Source organism: Bos javanicus, chromosome 17, assembly GCF_032452875.1.
Source record: "Bos javanicus breed banteng chromosome 17, ARS-OSU_banteng_1.0, whole genome shotgun sequence".
Classification (NCBI taxonomy): Eukaryota; Metazoa; Chordata; class Mammalia; order Artiodactyla; family Bovidae; genus Bos; species Bos javanicus.
In genome coordinates this window covers 52,485,157-52,505,394 of record NC_083884.1, presented here as the reverse complement: position 1 = coordinate 52,505,394, position 20,238 = coordinate 52,485,157, and the positions used below count along the sequence as shown (strand labels likewise).

The following is a 20,238-nucleotide window of genomic DNA, read 5'->3' as shown; positions in this document are numbered from 1 at the left end:
GCTTGCAGGATCTTATTTTCCCAAACAGAGATTAAACCTGGGCCCTCGGCAGTGAAATTACAGAATCTTAACCACTGGACTGCCAGTGGTTTTCCTTGGTTTTCTTGTTTTAAACATTTGTTTTAGAAAATTGAAATGTAGTTGATGTACATTATATAGGTTACAGTTGTACAGTAGGATTCACAGTATTAAATTTATGATTATTATGAAATATTGGAAGCCAGCTCTGCTTCAGAGGGAGAAGGTGGCCTCTCTGAGCTGTCACTGTCCTTGTTTACTCATCGCAGCTGAAACATGATGACTCGTACTGGCCCTGAGTCTCCTGAACTCCTGCGCATCATGGCTCTCCTAGGAGTCTCTGCTCACGGGGCCTCACATGCTGCCTGTCGATGGGGTGTTGTGGACAGCCCACACCCAGCTTTTGCCTATCTCCTCTGCTCACACACATGCATGATGGCCTCCCCCTCAGACTTCATTTACAAAACACAAGCTCAGAGATAAAGTGGTCGAGAATTTCAGGATGGTGATAGCAGAGCCCTCAATCCAGCCCAGAGCCCTCTGGAGGCTGGGGCCCTGTGTGCCTGCCTGAGTCCCACACCTATGAAGCCTGCTCTGTATGTACATCATCTCTGCCTCACAGAGCTCACAGTCTAGTGGAAGAGAAAGAAGGTGGACATGCTAATCACACGGAAGGACTCCTCTGGTGGTCCAGTGGTTAAGACTTTGTGTTCCAACGCATGGGGTGCGGGTTCCATCCCTGGTTGGGGAATTAAGATCCCACATGGTTCTTGGGCGAAAGAAACCAAAAACATAAAACAGAAGCAGTAATGTAACAAATTCAATAAAGACTTTAAAAATGGTCCACCTCAAAAAATTCTTATGAGAGGAAAAAAATTACTCAGTTCCATAGCTACAGCTGAGATGAGTGCTAAGAAAGGGGAAGAGAGGGGGCTCTGGAAGTGTGTGTAGGGGCCTGAAAGTGAAAGTGTTAGTCACACAGTCGTGTCCAACTCTTTTCGACCCCACGGACTGTAGCCCACCAGGCTCCTCTGTCCATGGAATTCTCCAGGCAAGAATACTGGAGTGGGTCGCTGTGCCCTTCTCCAGGGGATCTTTCCAACCCAGGGACTGAACTCAGGTCTCTCGCATTGCAGGCAGATTCTTTACTGTTTGAGTTACCCATGTAGGGGCGTACCCTGTTCTAAAGGGTCAGACAAGATGAAGGCATATTTAATGATGAGTAGTAGGTACCTGTGCCTTCCCAGGTGGCAGAAGTGATAAAAAAAAACCTGCCTGTCCATGCAGGAGATGTAAGAGATGTGGGTTTGATCCCTGGGTTGGGAAGATCCCCTGGAGAATGGAATGGCAACCCACTCCAGTATCCTTGCCTGGAGAATCCCATGGACAGAGGAGCCTGGTGGGCTACAGTCCACGGGATCACAGAGAGTCAGACGTGACTGAAATGACTTAACACACACACACACACAGTAGGCATCTAGACGTTTTACACTGTGTGTGCAAAGGCCCTGAGACAGAAAGGAACATGGATCTGAAAGAGGCCTGGAGTGACTATGAGGCAACAGGGGATGAGCAGGATGGGAAGAGATAGAAAGAGGGGGTAGGGTCCTGAGTCTGAAAACTTTGACAACTGTGTCAGGGCATCTGAGACTCTTTGTGCAGTGGGTAACCCAAGGGCTTAGACTGAGAGGAAGTTACCTGTGTGACACAATCCATTTATTAGTAACATCAGGAGCATCATGAGAAAACCAAATGGTCATCTCCCTCGTTTTGTTTGATTGGACAGGTCGTGGAGGAATTCTACAACATATTTGGTCCGGAGCTGAAAGCGGTGACTGGGGATCCCAAGCGCATCGATGATGTCCTGTGCAGGGTGGACGGCCTGGTCACCCCCATGGAAAACCTGACCTTTGACCCCTTCAGCATCAAGTGCTCCCAGTACTGGAAATATGTGATGGACGACTTCAAGATCGAAGTCCTGGCAAGTCACACATCCTTCAATTTGACCTTGAAAGTGGATACCGTGATTCTGTTGGGTTATTTAGTTATGTTTAGGGTTTTTTTTTCCCAAATCATAAAAAGGGATCCCTGATTTTTTGGTGAAAAATGATAACAGTGCAGAAGAGCATAAGGTGAAAATGAACATTTCTCAACGTCCTCTGTCCCCACTCCTACTCCCCGGGCGGAATGGGTTTATCTGAACTATCTCTGCTGTTGTGTCCTCTCCCATTTCTTTGTCTATATGAGTTAATATTTTAAAAATTCCCTTTTCCATCATTTTGACTAGTGGAAGGGAGAGAGCAGAAAACCGATGCAGCAGCTGGTCTGCTATTTTTATTTGGACCCCAGCCTCCACTAAGGGAAGTCCTGGTGGCTCAGATAGTAAAGAATCTGCCTGCAATGCAGGAGGCCCAGGTTCAATCCCTGGGTCGGGAAGATCCTCAGGAGAAGGGAATGGCAACCCACTCCAGGATTCTTGTCTAAAGAATTCCATGGACAGAGGAGCCTGGTTGGTTATAGTCCCTGGGGTTGCAAGGAGTTGTACCTACCTATACTGTAGCTAACACTATAGCTTCCACTAGAGTACAATGGAAATCCTTCTCAAGGTACTGATTTGGTTTGTTTTGCTTCTTTCTTGACATTTTGCTTTTTGTGGGATAAGTACAGGGTCCTAAGGGTTTTTTGTTTTTGTTTTTGTTTGGCTTTTTTTCTTTGTTTTTGGCAGGTTATTGAGAAAGAAGCAAAAAATTTTATTGATGAATCTTTTAAGACACTTCGATCAGCTGAAGCAGCATTTGATATGCTTTTAAAATTTAAACATATTCGTTCACGGGAGGCCATTAATCGACAAATGATGATGAAATTTAATGATATCCTTGCACAGTATTGCAAAGAGGTAACTGAAAAAAATCTGTGGCTGTTGTAGCAGTGAAAATACACTTGGCAAAGTGTAAGCAATTGGACCACACTGTTGTCTTTCTCATCTAAATTCAGAGAAACTCTGGAATTTCCCCAAAATAACATGTCGTATAACCAAAACAGGTAACCAAAAGGAAGTGGGTTTGTTTATTTAGTGGAGAAATTCAGTAGGAACTTATGAAGTACAGTATTATATGTCATCAATCTCATATGCCATTACATTGTGATGGGCCCTGAGTGAATAGTCATAGTAACAATCATAGTAACAAGAGTGTCGTAGTGTAAAGGTCACGTGTATGTTCATATACACACTCCTGTTGTAAGGATACTCATTATACATTGGACCCACCTAGATAATCCAGGATCATCTCTTTATTTTAAGGTCAGCTAATTGGCGACCTTAACTCCATCTGCTACCTAATTCCTCCTTATCATATAATATATTCACAAATTCTGGAGATCAAGACCATTATTGGGGCAGAACTTATTTTGCCTCTGACACCTAATTATTCATGTGAGAGTGTGACATACATATTTTATTTATTTTTAATTTATTATTTTTATTGGAGTATAATTGCTTTACAATATTCTGTTAGTTTCTGCTGTACAGCAATGTGAATCACTTACAGGTATACATATTAATATATCCCTTCCCTCTTGATCCTTCCCACCCTTCTCCCATCCCACCCCTCCCAGTCATCACAGAGCACCAGACTGAGCTACCTATGCTGTCCAGTAGCTTCCCACTAACTGTCTATTTTATACATGGTAGAGGTCAGTGCTACTCTCCCAGTTCATCCCCCGCTCCCCTGTCCTTGCTGTGTTCACATGACCATGCTCTACATCTGCATCTCTATTCCTGCCCTGCAAATAGATTCATCTGTACCCTTTTTCTAGATTCCATATACATGCATTAATATATGATATTTGTTTTCCTCTTTCTAACTTCAAGTATGAGAGACTCTAGGTCCATCCACATGACTACAAATGACCCAATTTCATTCCTTTTCATGGCTGAGTAATATTCCATTGTACATATGTACTACAACTTCATTATGCATTCATCCGTTGATGGATATTTAGGTTGCTTCCATGTCCTGGCTATTGTAAACAGCACTGCAATGAATGTTGGGGTACATGTGTCTTTTTGAATTATGGTTGCAAAATTTTATTTTAAAGTGCAAGCCCAGGCCATATGATTCAGCAGTTCCATTTTGTGCATAAACACAAATAATCGAAAGCAGAGTCTCGAAGAGATATTTGAACATTGATGTTCATGGCAGCACTATTCACAACCACCAAAACCTGGAAATAACCCAAGGGTCCATTGATAGACCAGTGGATAAACAAAGTGTGGTATATCTGTACAATGGAATACTATTCAGCTGTAAAAAGGAAGGAGATTCTGCCATGTGCTTTTATACAACATGAATGAACCTTGAGGGCTTTAAAATAAGCCAGTTATAAAAAGACAAACACTCTATGAGTCTATTTACATGAGGTACTTGGAGTAGTCAAAGTCAAAAGATGCAGAGTGGAAAGGCACTTCTAAGAGCTGAGGGAGAGGTAAATGGGGAGTTACTGTGTTTCATGGGTACCCAGAGTTTCAGCTTTTCAAGATGAAAGAAGTTCTGGAGATGGATGGTGATGATGGGTGCACAACAGCATTTTGTCGTTGTTCAGTCACTAAGTTGTATCAGCATGAATGTACTTAATTCCACTGAAATGCACACTGAAAAATGGTTAAGATGGTGACTTTTGTCATGCATATTGTACCACATTTAGAAAAATATTACATGATAAACAGTTATAAAACCTCAGTGGCATGTACACACACACACACATGCAATGCAGGAGGCCTGGCCACCTGTCATGTCTAGAACAGATTTCAGAATTTCCATGATGAATTCCCTGGCGATCTGTGGTTAAGATTCTGTGCTTTCACTGCCAAGGGCCTGGGTTCGATTCCTGGCTGGGGAACTAACATCTCACAAGCCACATGGCAAGGCCAAAAAATGGTCCACCAAATGATTGTCCACAGTCTGTAAGTACAAGGCAGTCTGGATCATTGCATATGTTAAACCAAACCAAAAATTCCTGCAGAGTATAAGAAAAAGCAATAGAGACTAAGTAATAAAAGCACTATTCTGTACCTTTAAGTATTTCTTGACATTCCATGTTCATTTCTTTAAAGATACAAATCTCAAGTTCAACCTTGTCTTGGCTCGCATGCTGATACTGCTCACTTATGGAATATGTCTGATTGCTTTGCAGATTGACATAGTTAACAAAATCTTTGTCCAGAACCTCGACAACCCCCCGTTGTATAAGAACCATCCCCCGGTGGCAGGTGCAATCTACTGGGAACGGTCCCTGTTCTTCCGGATTAAGCACACCATCCTCAGATTTCAAGAAGTAGAGGAGATCCTGAACAGTGATGGAGGAAGAGAAGTATGTTATGTCTGCTGCAACAGGCCTGTTTTGAGTTTTACGTTTTAAAAAATCATTCATTCATTTAGGCTGCTCTGAGTCGTGAGTGAGTGCTGCGCCTGGGCTTTCTCTAGTTGTGGCGAGCGGGGGCTCCTCTCTATTTGTAGTGCATGGATTTATTGCGGTGGTGCCTCTTGTGGAACACGGGCTCCAGGGCACGCAGGCTGCAGCATTCAGGCTCAGTAGTTGTGGCACACGGGCTTAGTTGCCCCCAAGGCATGTGAGATCTTAGTTCCCTGTCCAGGGATCAAACCCATGTGCCCTGCATTGGAAGGTGGATTCTTAACCACTGGACCACCAGGGAAGTCCTGGATTTCACGGTTTAATTGTAGAAGGGTAGCCTTGAGCGTGCCCAGGTGGCTCCTTCAATCCAGGTGACCCCCGAGCATGAGCTGGCTATACAGAGTTGCCTGCATGAGAAGCAGCTCAATTTCAAATCCATGCCTGCAACTTAGTCTTTCCTGTGGTCCCTGGGGACCACATCTCCATATGTATGACATGATATATCTATGACAGCTTCCAGGTGACAATCACATGACTTCCTCCTGATCTTGATCTTCAGCCTCTCCAGAGGGTGACCACGCTCTTTTTGATAATACTGTCCCTCCTCTTCATGCATTTTTGTCTGTTACATCATAAGGGCTAGGAAACCTTTTCTTTAACCATCCAGAGAATAAATATTTTAGGCATTTGTGGGTCAAATGGCCCCTGTTGCAACTATTCAACTCTGCCTTTCTAGAAAGAAAGTGGTAGATAACATGTAAATGAACAGATGTGTTCCAATAAAACTTCATTTATGGATGCTGAAATTTGAATTTCATAAGGTCTTCACAAGTCATGAATAACTGTCATTCTTTTTGAGCTCCCATCCATGGGCTGAGGTTTGTGAGTCCTCCTAATCAGCCTAGAGTTTAAGCCGTACCGTGGCAGGCAAACCATCCAAATTTGTGCAAATCTGCCTGCTTCCTCTTGCATAAAGTGTTAAGTGATTTTTTTTTTCAGGAGAGAGAAAAAATTGTTATTTTCAAGGACAAAGTGACATTTGCCTGACTTCTCTGATAGGTCAAACAAAAATATTTGGAACTGGGTAGGATGATGAAAGACTATGAAGATAGAAAGTATGAGCAGTGGAGAGAGATGACGGAACAGATCCTGCCAACTCTCATGAAGAAGAGTCTGCTTACTAAGGTGCATCTTTTCAGATCTGAAACAGTGTTCTTGCCTGGAGAATCCCGTGGACAGAGAAGCCTGGTGGGCTACAGTCCATGGGGTTGCAAAGAGTTAGACGCGACTGAGCACTGACATGCGTGCGTGCACACACACATACACACACACGTCCCAGACTGTGGGGGCTGTGTAAGATGATGGTAACTCCCATTTCCTTGAGGTCTGATGTGTTGACTCTCACGAAGTTGAGAGGTATTTCCAAAATCAAAGGCAAAGAAGGGCAGAGGTGGCAGAGGTTGACCAGGGAGAAGAAAAGAGGCAGGAAGGGAAAACCTGGAGGTAGCAAAATGTCATGGTCAGGGAACAGGTGGGGATCAGGCAACCCTTCTGACTCCTTGGCTTAATTCTGGGCTTCAGGGACCCAGTTTGTAAAATGGCCTGGATCAGATGACCACGAACATGCAAAGTATTAGTTGAACCGTGTACGAAACAGGTTCAAACCGCTGATGGTTGATTATTTTTAACTTACAGGAAACTAACTCACTTTGATAGCAACCAGGGTTCTTGGCCTTCCCCAATCAATAGAAATTGACTAGAGGCCAGATAAGCAATTCAAAGCAAGGCTTTAGTGGGGGCCCCTGCTGCAGCAATGGAGAGTCAGAAGTAACCCGTTCCCTTGCTCACTCACTCCCCGAGCATCGGGTGCTGAGCTTGCTCATTATTTGGGGTGAGGGTAGGGGTGTGTCCAGGGGGTCTGGCCAGAGGGGTGGCTTAAGTAATTTGCCCATCCCTTTGGTGGTGTTGAGTTCAGGGAGCTTTTGCTCCCGACACCCTGTTTTTGCTATGGCTCTTCAGAAGTGGCAATAAGGATTTTTCAGTCTTTTTGTATCTTTTGTCTAGAATTTGCTCCAACTGCAGGTGTATGCAGTTATTTTTAGTCCCATATAATTTCTTTGTATTTTGTTCCTGGAGGAGAAGTGTGTCCAGGTGCAAGCATTGCAGCAAAGGGTCCCAGGTCCCAGCCTGTCTCAGTTTCACGGGATTCATCCTCATCTGGCACGGGGCCCAGCATATACCAAGTGCTCAACAAATTAAATGTTAACAGTGAGGAAGGAAAGACCTGGGCCTGGCAGTTGCAGATCTATGGTCTCCTAAGTTCCAAAGTAGGTACTAAAATGAGCGAAGAAGCCAGGTAGAGCTTATCAGGAACTGGATGGCTTGTGTCCTATTCAAAAGGGACAGCCGCTCCCCAGCTTCAGTCTATTCTTGTCATTTATCATCAGCTTTTCCTATTTTTTGAGGGACGCCAGATTTTTGGATTCTTGTCATGCAATTGCCCAATTTTCAAACGTGAGTGCTAAATCAAATTCTTTAAAAACTCTGTTTACCCAAGTATGTCTTCTAGCTTAGTTCTGATCAGCTCCCTGCTCTGTCAGGGCAGCAAAACCCCTCCACTGATTTTTTTCAAATTCACATTTATAACTTGGGTTGCATTGATCTGATTGCTTTGTGGACAGCCCTTCTTACTCTTATGAAACACTGTCTCCCCCACAGACTTCTGCCGCTGGTGATGATGCCACAAACCCTGACAGAGTGGCTGCTTTCTCAATCAACTTTTCACCTGCTCTCAGGGAGATTATTAATGAAACAAAGTACTTGGAACAGCTAGGTTTCCCTGTCCCCGAATTAGCAAGGAACATTGCTCTCCAGGAGGACAAATTTCTTAGGTAAAAGGATTCTTCTTTTAAATCAGCAGTCAACACTTCTTATCTTGGGACCCCTTTACACTCTTCTAAATTATTGAGAACCAACCCCCTGCCCATACCAGGGCTTTCATTTTTGTGGATTTTATAACTATCAATGTTTACCGCATTAGAAATGAAAACTAAGAAATGTTTAAAATTTGTATTAATACATTTGTCTGAAATAGTAAAGATAAACATTTCATGTTAACTTAAATAGCACTTTTATTTTTTTAATTAATTTTAATTGGAGTATAGTTGATTTGGGGGCTTCCCTGGTGGCTCAGATGGTAAAGAATCTGCCTGCAATGCAGAAGACCTGGGTTTGATCCCTGGGTTGGGAAAACCCCCTGGAGAAGGGAATGGCAAACCCACTCCAGTATTCCTGCTGGAGAATTCCACGAACAGAGGAGCCTGGTGGGCTATCGTCCATGATGTCGCCAAGAGTCAGACATGACTGAGGAACTTTCAATATGACTATAGTTGATTTATAATGTTGTGTTAATTTCTGCTGTACAGCAGAGTGAGTCAGTTATAAATGATTCTACATCAGTTACACGTACATGCTGCCCAGGGGGCACTAGTGGTAAAGAACCCACCTACCAGTGAAGGTACATGTAAGCGACATGGGTTCCATCCCTGGGTCAGGAAGATCCCCTGGAGGAGGGCTTGGCAACCCCCTCCAGGATTCTTGCCTGGAGAATCCCATGGACAGAGGAGCCTGGCAGGCTGCAGTCCATAGGGTCACAAAGGTTTGGACGTGACTGAAGCAACTTAGCGTGCACACATATATACATACTCTCTTTTTTTAGATTGTTTTCCCATATAGGTCATTACAGGGTATTGAATAGAGTTCCCTATAAATAACATTTTTAAATTAAAAAGTAACCAATATGTTCCAAAAAGGAAAGTTTTTGGGAAGAGTGACATTCTTTTAAATTTTTAGTCTGGCATTGGTCTTTTGTAACGTATTATAAGATTATTGAGTTTTTTGAGCTCCATTTTTCTAATGTCAGTGACTTTCCTGTAATGTACAGGTACACGGATGGGATACAACGTATGTTGGATCATTATCACATGCTCACAGGAACGTTAAATGAGGCAGAGTCTCTTCTTCTTGATGACCATTCCCAGGAATTATTAAGAGTGTTTAGATCTGGATACAAGAGGTTGAACTGGAACTCACTAGGTAATAAATTCATCTATCTATTGCCTTTTAGACTTTGGGATGCAATCATTCTTTTAGATTGTCTTAGTTGAATTACAATTTTTGTATGTATGTGAAAGTGAAAGTCGCTCAGTCATGTCTGATTCTTTGCGACACCATGGACTGTACAGTCCATGGAATTCTTCAGGCCAGAATACTGGAGTGGATAGCCTTTCCCTTCTCCAGGGGATCTTTCCAACCCAGGGATTGAACCCTGGTCTCCCGCATTGCAGGCGGATTCTTTACCAGCTGAGCCACAAGGGAAGCCCGTATGTACATAGATATGGTTAACAAACCATGCTTTAAAAAAATATTTATTATTTATTTGACTACGTTGGGTCTTAATTGCAGCACGCAGGATCTTCATTGCCTCATATGGGACCTTTTGTTGTGGCGCATGGACTCTCCAGCTGTGGCTTGTGGGCTCAGTAGTTGCGGTCAATGCCCTGGCTTCTCTAGTTGTAACGTGTGGGCTAAGCTGCTCCATGGCATGTGGGGATCTTAGTTCCTTGACCAGGGATTGAACCTGTGTCCCCTGCATTGCAAGGCAGATTCTTAACCACTGGATCACCAGGGAAGTCCCTAACAAATATGTTTTGAGCATGATGTGCAGGGTTTTGTGTATGCTTAGTCGCTCAGTCGTATCTGACTCTTTGCAACCCCATGGACTGTAGCCCACCAGGCTCCTCTGTCCATGGTGTTCTCCAGGCAAGAATATTGGAGTGGGTTGCCATTCCCTTCTCCAGGGTTTTGTGTAGTGATTGCTTTTATTTGTTCTTTTTTTTTTGAAGTTTTAAAATGACAGATTCCATTTCATTAATAGTTGTAGGACGGTTCAAGGGATTAATATCCTATTGGGTGAGTCATGTAGTCTGTGCTTTTTGAATAAGTGTCCATTTCATCTAACTTGTCAGATTCATTGTGAGTTTTTCTTATTGTACCCTTATTATCTTTATAATACCTGTCTTTAGTGGTCCCTCCTATTTAATTCTGGGTATTGTTAACTTGTATCTTCTCTCTTTTTCTTTTCAGTCGTGCTAGAGATTAGTTTTATGGAAGCCATTTGTTTCATTGATTTTATCTGTTGTCTTCCTGTGTTCAATTTTATTAATTTCTTCTCATCTGTATTATTTCCTTCTGCTTGATTTGGAATTTATTTTACTTTTTTTTTTAGAGGTTCTTGAGGTGGGAACTTTAATTGATTTGATATTTTTCCTCTTTTCTAATGTATGCATTTGGTACTATTTCCCTTTCAGCACTGCTTTAGTTATGCCCCACAGATTTTGATAGTTGTATTTTAATTTTTATTCAATTCGATGTATTTTTAAAACTTCCTTTATGACTTCCTCCTTGACCCATGGATTATTTAGAAGTGTGTTATTTAGTTCCAGAGATCAAATTGCCAACATCCACTGGATCATGGAAAAAGCAAAAGAGTTCCAGAAAAACATCTATTTCTGCTTTATTGACTATGCCAAAGCCTTTGACGGTGTGGATCACAATAAACTGTGGAAAATTCTGAAAGAGATGGGAATACCAGACCACCTGATCTGCCTCTTGAGAAATTTGTATGCAGGTCAGGAAGGAACAGTTAGAAGTGGACATGGAACAACAGACTGGTTCCAAATAGGAAAAGGAGTACGTCAAGGCTGTATATTGTCACCCTGCTTATTTAACTTATATGCAGAGTACATCATGAGAAACGCTGGACTGGAAGAAACACAAACTGGAATTAAGATTGCCGGGAGAAATATCAATAACCTCAGATATGCAGATGACATCACCCTTATGGCAGAAAGTGAAGAGGAACTAAAAAGCCTCTTGATGAAGGTGAAAGTGGAGAGTGAAAAAGTTGGCTTAAAGCTCAACATTCAGAAAACGAAGATCATGGCATCCGGTCCCATTACTTCATGGGAAATAGATGGGGAAACAGTGGAAACGGTGTCAGACTTTATTTTTCTGGGCTCCAAAATCACTGCAGATGGTAACTGCAGCCATGAAATTAAAAGATGCTTACTCCTTGGAAGGAAAGTTATGACCAACCTAGATAGCATATTCAAAAGCAGAGACATTACTTTGCCAACAAAGGTCCGTCTAGTCAAGGCTATGGTTTTTCCTGTGGTCATGTATGGATGTGAGAGTTGGACTGTGAAGAAGGCTGAGCGCCGAAGAATTGATGCTTTTGAACTGTGGTGTTGGAGAAGACTCTTGAGAGTCCCTTGGACTGCAAGGAGATCCAACCAGTCCATTCTGAAGGAGATCAGCCCTGGGATTTCTTTGGAAGGAATGATGCTAAAGCTGAAACTCCAGTACTTTGGCCACCTCATGTGAAGTGTTGACTCATTGGAAAAGACTCTGATGCTGGGAGGGATTGGGGGCAAGAGGAGAAGGGGACGACAGAGGATGAGATGGCTGGATGGCATCACTGACTCGATGGTCATGAGTCTGAGTGAACTCCGGGAGTTGGTGATGGACAGGGACGCCTGGCGTGCTGCGATTCATGGGGTTGCAAAGAGTCGGACACGACTGAGTGACTGATCTGATCTGATTTAGTTTCTAAGTGTTTGGAGATTTCCCTGTTATCTTCTGTCGTTGATTTATAATTTGAGTCCATTGTGGTTGGAGAACATACTGAGTATAATTTCAGTTCTTTTAAATTTGTTGAGGTTTGTTTTATGGCTCAGGGGATAGTCTATTTCAGTTAGCTGTCTCTCCCCCTTTCAGAGTCCTATGCTTGTTTTATGGATAATGTTCATGGTCTTAGCTGTATTTAGCAGGAAGAATAAGGAAAAATACATTCTTCTTCCTTTACTTTTTAAAAAATAAACAAGGCATTTTTGTTTTTCCCTTGTTTTTCCTTTTTTGCCCTTCCTCCTACTTCTCTTCTCTTGCTCCACATCTTCTTTTTCTTTGTCATTTCCTTTTTTCCTCTTTCTCCCTTTTCCTTTGTACAGAGAATATGTGTGTTTGGACCATGGACTCCAGAGCAAAACCCCTGGGTTAAATACCTAGTTTCCACCCACGTGACTCAACCTCTCAGGGGCTCCGCTTCCTCATCTGTAAAATGGGCACAATCTTTGTACCCTATTCATAGGTTGTTGTAAGGATTCGATGATGTAATAAACATCACAGGCTTAGGCTGTTGCCCGATTAATCATAAATTCTTAATTCGGGTTTACTATGCATGTTCTTGCTGTTTACTTTTCTAAGCAACAGGCCAGAGGAGACTGCAGGCACAGTGGCATGGGGTGGAGGGTTCAGGTTGCCATGGCAATGAGAGGACAAGAGGGCTGAACTTCTTTATCCTCATGGTGCTTCAGATACAATTATGCTAAAATGTGGACAGAAGAAATGTATCATTTGGTTGATTCTGAGCACCCGCTCTTTGTTCCAGTCCCCAGGGACCAAGTAGGTCTTTGTCACTTGGAAGACCCAAGGGGATGGAAGGAGCAGGGTCCTTCCTGTGAAGGGATGTGGTATTAACATTACAGTTGTTGGTGGGAGGGATGTGGAAGGAAGTGTTGAAAGCCAAGTATCTTTCTTTTGTTCTTTCTCTCCAAAGGTATTGCTGACTACATAACTCGGTGCAAACAGGCCATTGGGAAATTTGAGTCCCTTGTCCACCAGATTCATAAGAATGCAGATGACATTTCTTCCAGACTTACTTTGATAGAGTCCATAAATCTCTTTAAATATCCAGCACCTAAAAGTGAGGACGAACTCCCAGGTAGATCTGGCTTCTTTTTTCTTTTGATTATGGGAGGAAAAGTCTCTTGGTCATGACTGTGCACACACACACACATTTTATTCCACAAATGGAATAAAACCATGCCTCACGATCTCAGGCAGTTACTTGAAAACATAATGGGTTATTCTTACTCTTTGTCACGTTTTATGTATTGCTTAGTTTTACAGATTCCTGAGTCTATGAAGATTAATGGTTCTTTTGTCAATAACTCTGTAACAGGAAGGTGAACTGTGTTTTTTTTTAATTTTATTTTATTTTTAAACTTTACATAATTGTATTAGTTTTGCCAAATATCAAAATGAATCCGCCACAGGTATACATGTGTTCCCCATCCTGAACCCTCCTCCCTTCTCCCTCCCCATACCATCCCTCTGGGTCGTCCCAGTGCTTGTTCAAATGGTATTTTAAATGTTCTTGGACTTAGTCAACAAGGAATTCAGGACTAGTTAACAAGCATTTCAAGGCAAGCAAGATTGCCCAAAGACATAGCATGCACAATCAGCATTCAACCCCATGTGGTCATGTATTTTTTGCTTTGGATGTGTCTTGCTTTGGATGGTGTTGACTTGTTTTCTGCTTTTGGTCAAGATTAGAGGTTGCTTTTGTATTTGCGAGATGTACAGCTCATGTTTGGGTTGCCTTTTGAGTAATGTCCTTTCCCGTGTCCATGAAGAGCTTTAACAGATGTCTTCCGCTGCAGGTGTCAAGGAGTTCTTTGAGCACATTGAACGAGAACGGGCCAAGGACGTGGACCACATGGTCAGGTGGTATCTTGCCATTGGGCCTCTTCTGACCAAAGTTGAGGGGCTGGTCATCCACACCAACACGGGCAAGGCCCCCAAGCTGGCCTCCTACTATGAATACTGGGAAAATAGAATCTACGAGGTCCTGACAAAGCTCATCCTGAAGTGAGTTAATCTTCGTATTACATGTTGTAAAGGCAGTGTGTGTGGGGAATTCCTTGGCAATCCGGTGGTTAGGACTCTGTGCTGTCAGATCTACTTCACTCTGCTGAGTCCTGAGTCTGTTTTATTGACCCCTCCTAGGAATCTGCAGTCTTTTAATTCTTTAGTCCTTGGAAACATCCCTTTGTTCCAAACGGAAACCATCTTGACGGCGCCAGAGATCATTCTGCATCCCAATGCAAATGAGATTGACAAAATGTGTGTTCACTGTGTCCGAAACTGTGTGGAGATGACCAAGGTAAGGGCGGGAGTGTGTGTTATTTCCCGGGTGGTCCCTGGTTGCAGAGAGTTAGGCCCACCAGCTGTGGACAGCACGTGACTCAGAGTTGCTGAACGCAGGTCTGACTGCTCGATTCTCAAGAGCTAAAGAGGCAAGGTTGGTGAAAAGCAATGTTTGTTTTATTTTGGATGCTGGTAATGGGGATGAGGGGTGAGTGGCGGAGGGTGGACGCCTGTCCAAAGGCCTAACGCCCCTCCCCAATGGCAACCAGTGGGCAAAGAACTTTTATGGACAGAGGGAGGGGGCTCCATGCAGAAACAGCACAGTCAGTTCTGACAGTCATTTTGAAATTGTCTTTGGTGGTCTGGCTAGTGTCATCTTGATTGTTTTAAGTATAGTTAATCTTCAGTTCCACGGTCAGTTTGTTCCCGTTTCCTTGAGGCCGGTTCTCAGAATTGTGGCATCTCATGTCACGGCTACAGTCTGGTCATCATGTTGTTAATTTCTTCCACCTGGTGGGGGTTTCATTATCTATAAGACAGCTCACAAAATTGTTGTTCAGTAGCACAGTCATGTCCAACTCTTTGCAATCCCATGGACTGCAGCACGCCAGACTTCCCTGTCCTTCACCATCTTCTGGAGTTTGCTCAGACTCATGTCCATTGAGTTGATGATGCCATCCAGCCATCTCATCCTCTGTCACCCCCTTCTCCTCCTGCCCTCAATCTTTCCCAGCATCAGAGGCTTTTCCAATGAGTCGGCTGTTCCCATCAGGTGGCCAAAGTATTGGAGCTTCAGCTTCAGCATCCAGAGAGTACTCAGGGTTGATTTCCTTTAGGACTGACTGGTTTGATCTCCTTGCAGTCTGAGGGACTCTCAAAGGTCTTCTCCAGCACCACAGTTCAAAAGCATCAGTTCTTTGATGCTCAGCCTTCTTTACAGTCCAACTCTCACATCTGTACATGGCTACTGGAAAAACCACAATTTTTAACGAACTGGACCTTTTTTGGCAAAGTGATGTCTTTGCTTTTTAATACTCTGTCTAGATTTGCATCTTTTAATTTCATGGCTGCAGTGATTTTGGAGCCCAAGAAAAGAAAATTTGTCACTGCTTCTACTTTTTCCCCATCTATTTGCCATGAAGTGATGGGACCAGATGCCATGATGTTAGTTTTTTGAATGTTGAGTTTCAAGCCAGCTTTGTCACTCTCCTCTTTCACCTTCATCAAGAGGCTCTTTAGTTCCTCTTTACTTTCTACCATTAGAGAGGTATCATCTGCATATCTGAGGCTGTTGATATTTCTCCCAGCATTCTTCATTCCAGCTTGTGATTCACCCAGTCCAGCATTTCACATGATGTACTTTGCATATAAGTTAAATAAGCAGGGGGATGGTATATAGCCTTGACATACTCCTTTCCCAATTTTGAACCAATACGGTTTTAATTGTTGCTTCTTGACCCTCATACTGGTTTCTTAGAAGACAAGTAAGGTGGTCTGGTACTCTCATCTCTTTAAGAATTTTCCACAGTTTGTTGTGATCTGCATAGTCAAAGCTTTAGTGGTCAATGAAACAGAAGTAGGTGTTTTTCTGAAATTCCCTTGCTTTCTCTATGGTCCAACCAATGTTGGCAATTTGGTCTCTGGTTCCTCTGCCTTCTCTAAACCCACCTATACATCTGGAACTTCTTGGTTCACTTACTACTGAAGCCTAGCTTGAAGGATTTTGAAAGGGACCTTACTAGCATGTGAAATGAGCACAGTTGTACAGTTCAGTTAGTTCAGTTCAGTTACTTAGTCATGTTTGACTCTTTGCGACCCCGTGGACTGCAGCATGCCAGGCTTCCCTGTCCATCACCAACTCCCAGAGCTTGCTTAAACTCATGTCCATCAAGTGAGTGGTGCCATCCAACCATCTCATCCTCTATTGTTCCCTTCTCTTTCTGCCTTCAATCTTTCCCAGCATCAGGGTCTTTTCCAATGAATCAGTTCTTCACATCAGGTGGCCAGAGTATTGGAGCTTCAGCTTTAGCATCTGTCCTTCCAATGAATATTCAGGACTGATTTCCTTTAGGATTGACAGGTTGGATCTCCTTGAAGTCCAAGGGACTCTCAAAAGTCTTCTCTAACACCCAGTTCAAAAGAATCAATTCTTCAGTGCTCAACTTTCTTTATGGTCCAACTCTCACATCCATACATGACTATTGGAAAAACCATAGCTTTGACTAGACGGACCTTTGTTGGCAAAGTGATGTCTCTGCTTTTTAATATGCTGTCTAAGTTGGTCATAGCTTTTCTTCCAACGAACAAGCATCTTTTCTTGCTTCATGGCCACAGTCACCATCTGCAATGATTTTGGAGCCCCCCAAAATAAAGTCTCTCACTGTATCCATTGTTTCCCCATCTATTTGCCATGAAGTGTTGGAACTGGATGCCATGATCTTAGTTTTCTGAATGTTGAATTTTAAGCCAGGTTTTTCACCTCTTTCACTTTCATCAAGAGGCTCTTTAGTTCTTTGCTTTCTGCCATAAAGGTGGTGTCATCTGCATATCTGGGGTTAATGCTGTTTCTCTGGGCAATCTTGATTCCAGCTTATGCTTCATCCAACCCGACATTTTGCATGATGTACTCTGCATATAAGTTAAATAAGCAGAGTGAAAATACACAGCCTTAATGTACTCCTTTCCCAATTTGGAACCAGTCTCTTGTTTCATGTCCAGTTTTACTGTTGCTTCTTTGGACACTTTCTCACTTGGGAGGCTCATCTTCTGGTGTCATATCATTTTACCTGTTCATACTGTCCATGGTTCCTTACTAGCAAGACTTATTGCTGAATATGATATGTACTGTTTTGTGTGCTGTGCTTAGTTGTTCAGTCGTGTCTGATTCTTTTCGACCCCATGGATTGCAGCCCGCCAGGCTCCTTTGTCCATATGGAGATTCTCCAGGCAAGAATACTGGAGTGGGTTGCCATGCCTTCCTGTAGGGGATCTTCCCAACCCAGGGATCAAACGCAGGTCTCCCACATTGTGGGAAGATTCTTTACTGTCTGAGCCACCAGGAAAGCCCATGAATACTGGAATGGGTAGCCTATCCCTTCTCCAGGGGATCTTCCCTAACTAGGAATCGAACTGGAGTCTCCTGAATTGCAGTCAGATTCTTTACCAGCTGAGCTACCAGAGAAGCCTATGATATGTACAAAGGGAGCAAAATAGATACTAAAGGATTGTCTTTCCCCCCTGCCCCACCCTGATTCTTATTTTGTCAGCATTTTGTTCGCTGGATGAACGGCAGCTGCATAGAATGCCCCCCACAGAAAGGAGAGGAGGAAGAACTTGTTACCATCAGCTTTTACAATGATATCTCTCAGAACCCTCAGATAATTGAGCAGGCTGTTATGATCCCCCAAAACGTCCACAGGATTCTGGTCAGTCTTATGAAGTACCTGCAGAAATGGAAGCGCTACCGACCTCTCTGGAAACTGGACAAAGCCATTGTGATGGAGAAATTTGCTGCTAAGAAGCCTCCCTGTGTTGCCTATGATGAGAAGTTGCAGTTCTACGCCAGGATCGCCTCTGAAGTGATGCACCACCTCTTGATCAAGGATGAGCATTGCATCCGCCTTCAGCTCGGACCCCTGGCTAACACCGTGCAGGAAAACGCCAAGTCCTGGGTGGTTTCGCTCGGGAGACTCCTCAATGACTCAGCCAGAGAGGAACTCAATAACCTGCACGAGGAGATAGAGGTAGTGGATCCCAGGTCTTCTCTGAAAGTCCAGCGCACTATGCATTGTGGGACAGAGCCCCAGGGTTTCTCTAAAACTGCTTTTATTTCAAGGAAGTCAGGGCTTCAGGGCACTGTATTCCCCGCCCCCCCCGCCACCCCATGCTTATTTAGGGCCCCTTTGAACTTTCTTTTATAGTCCCTGAACAAAAACCTGAAGAAGAGCCCCAGTACCCTCGAGGATCTCAAGTTTGTGCTTGCAACCATCGCAGAAATCCGAAGTAAATCTTTAGTCATGGAACTCCGATACCGGGACGTGCAGGAGAGGTACCGCACCATGGCGATGTACGGGCTCTTTGTAAGTGATCTCTTTTCTGTACTTCTTTCCCTTTTTCTTTACTCGCTGTTCTCTTTATTTATTTATTTTTTGGCTATGCTGGGTCTTCATTGCTGCAAGGGCTTTTCTTAGTGGTGGCAAGCAGGGGCTACTCTCTAGCTGCGGTGCTTGAGCTTCTCATTGTGGCGGCTTCTCTCGTTGCAGAGCACAGGCTCTAGGGCTTGCGGGCTTCAACAGCTGTGGCATGTGGGCTCAGCAGCCGCGGCTCCCAGGCTCACTAGCTGTGGTGCACGGGCTTAGTTGCCCCTTGGCACGTGGGATCTTCCCAGACCAGGGATCGAACTGTTGTCTCCAGCATAGGCAGGTGGATTCTTTACCACTGAGTCACCAAGGAAGCCCCGAAGCCCCTTTCTTTTTTCTTGATGTTAATTTTCTTTAATAAATCAAGGGCTATTGCAAAAATGAAAAAAGTGGAGGAGAGAGATAAGACAATAAGAGAAACTGGTAGAAGACGACAGTTCAGTTGTCTTTAAGTTTGTTAAACATGGGTTTCAAAGACCTTCAGAAAGCCCATGGATGAGTTTGAGGGTTGAGGGTTTCAATTTCCTTGAAATTATATGTGAAATTTTGCATACCACACATCACATGATACACAAAAAGGAGTCCACTGGAAAAACAAAGTAGGAGGGAGAAACAAGTAGCTGTTATAAGCCAGCATTTGCATAAAATCTGTATTTCAACATTTTCCTCACTTGAGTGCTTTTATCGCCCAACTGCCCCTTAGCCTTGCCTGCAAGCTAGAGAGTCTCTCATCAGAAAATGCACAGTGGGGACTTCCCTGGTGGTCCAGTGGTTAAGAATCTGCCTTTCAGTGCAGGGGACACAGATTCCATCCCTGGTCAGGGAACTAAGATCCCACATGCCCTGGGGCAACTAAGCCCATGCCCCGTAACTACTGAGGCTGGACACAGCAAGGAAGATCCCCCATGCCTCAGCTAAGACCCAATGCAACCAAAAATAAACAAATGACTTAAAAAAAAAGAAAATGCACAGTAGTGGTGATCACTTCGTAATGCATAGAATAATGAATGCCTGTGTGTGCACCTGAAACTAACATAATACTGTAGGCCAATTATACTTCAGTAAAAAATAATAAACACAAGAAGAGGAACTTTTCCTTAAAAACTGTCCGTTTATCCTGAGATACAGTTTCTATAAAAAGGGCAGGTTAAATCCTTGATTCTTGACCTGTATTTACATGTTTTCAGAATTATAATTTGGTTCCCTAGCACCCTCCAAAGGAAAAAGAAAATTGTAGAGTGTGCAAAATTTATATTTTTATAATTAAAGTCAAAATGTTCAATTCTGTCTCTTGTTCTCTTTATTAAGTAAAATCATTTAAGGTTCTGTATCTTAGAGCTCCATTACTATCTGCTTATATTGTCTGTGTGTCTCTTGATTTCCTCCAAGTCATTCGTATCCTTTTCATTCTGTTATTTCTGATTGAGTTCTGGACATCATTTATGAAAAGTTGTAAAGAGAATCAGAGGCCTCTCTCATGATGCTATGTTTCATCAGAAGAGATTTATTTTTGCTTCTGACAGCACAGCTGGGTGTGTTAATGGGTCAAGATAACCTTATTCAAATCAGATGAAGTTGATTTGAAGCTCAGTTTTACTTTATGAATGACTTATCTCTCTAG

At 43.2% G+C, this 20,238-nt stretch overlaps 1 protein-coding gene across 1 annotated transcript in view; it reads left to right on the top strand.

Moving 5' to 3' along the window:
* DNAH10 (dynein axonemal heavy chain 10) overlaps positions 1-20,238 on the top strand; it is a 156,977-nt gene that overhangs the window by 29,560 nt on the left and 107,179 nt on the right. Inside the window, exons 11-21 of the mRNA XM_061384586.1 lie at positions 1,805-1,999; positions 2,744-2,914; positions 5,212-5,388; positions 6,490-6,615; positions 8,149-8,321; positions 9,374-9,525; positions 13,106-13,270; positions 13,992-14,199; positions 14,338-14,494; positions 17,745-18,221; positions 18,399-18,557. Coding sequence (XP_061240570.1) covers positions 1,805-1,999; positions 2,744-2,914; positions 5,212-5,388; positions 6,490-6,615; positions 8,149-8,321; positions 9,374-9,525; positions 13,106-13,270; positions 13,992-14,199; positions 14,338-14,494; positions 17,745-18,221; positions 18,399-18,557 — 2,160 coding nt within the window. The remainder of the gene's footprint in view (positions 1-1,804; positions 2,000-2,743; positions 2,915-5,211; positions 5,389-6,489; positions 6,616-8,148; positions 8,322-9,373; positions 9,526-13,105; positions 13,271-13,991; positions 14,200-14,337; positions 14,495-17,744; positions 18,222-18,398; positions 18,558-20,238) is intronic.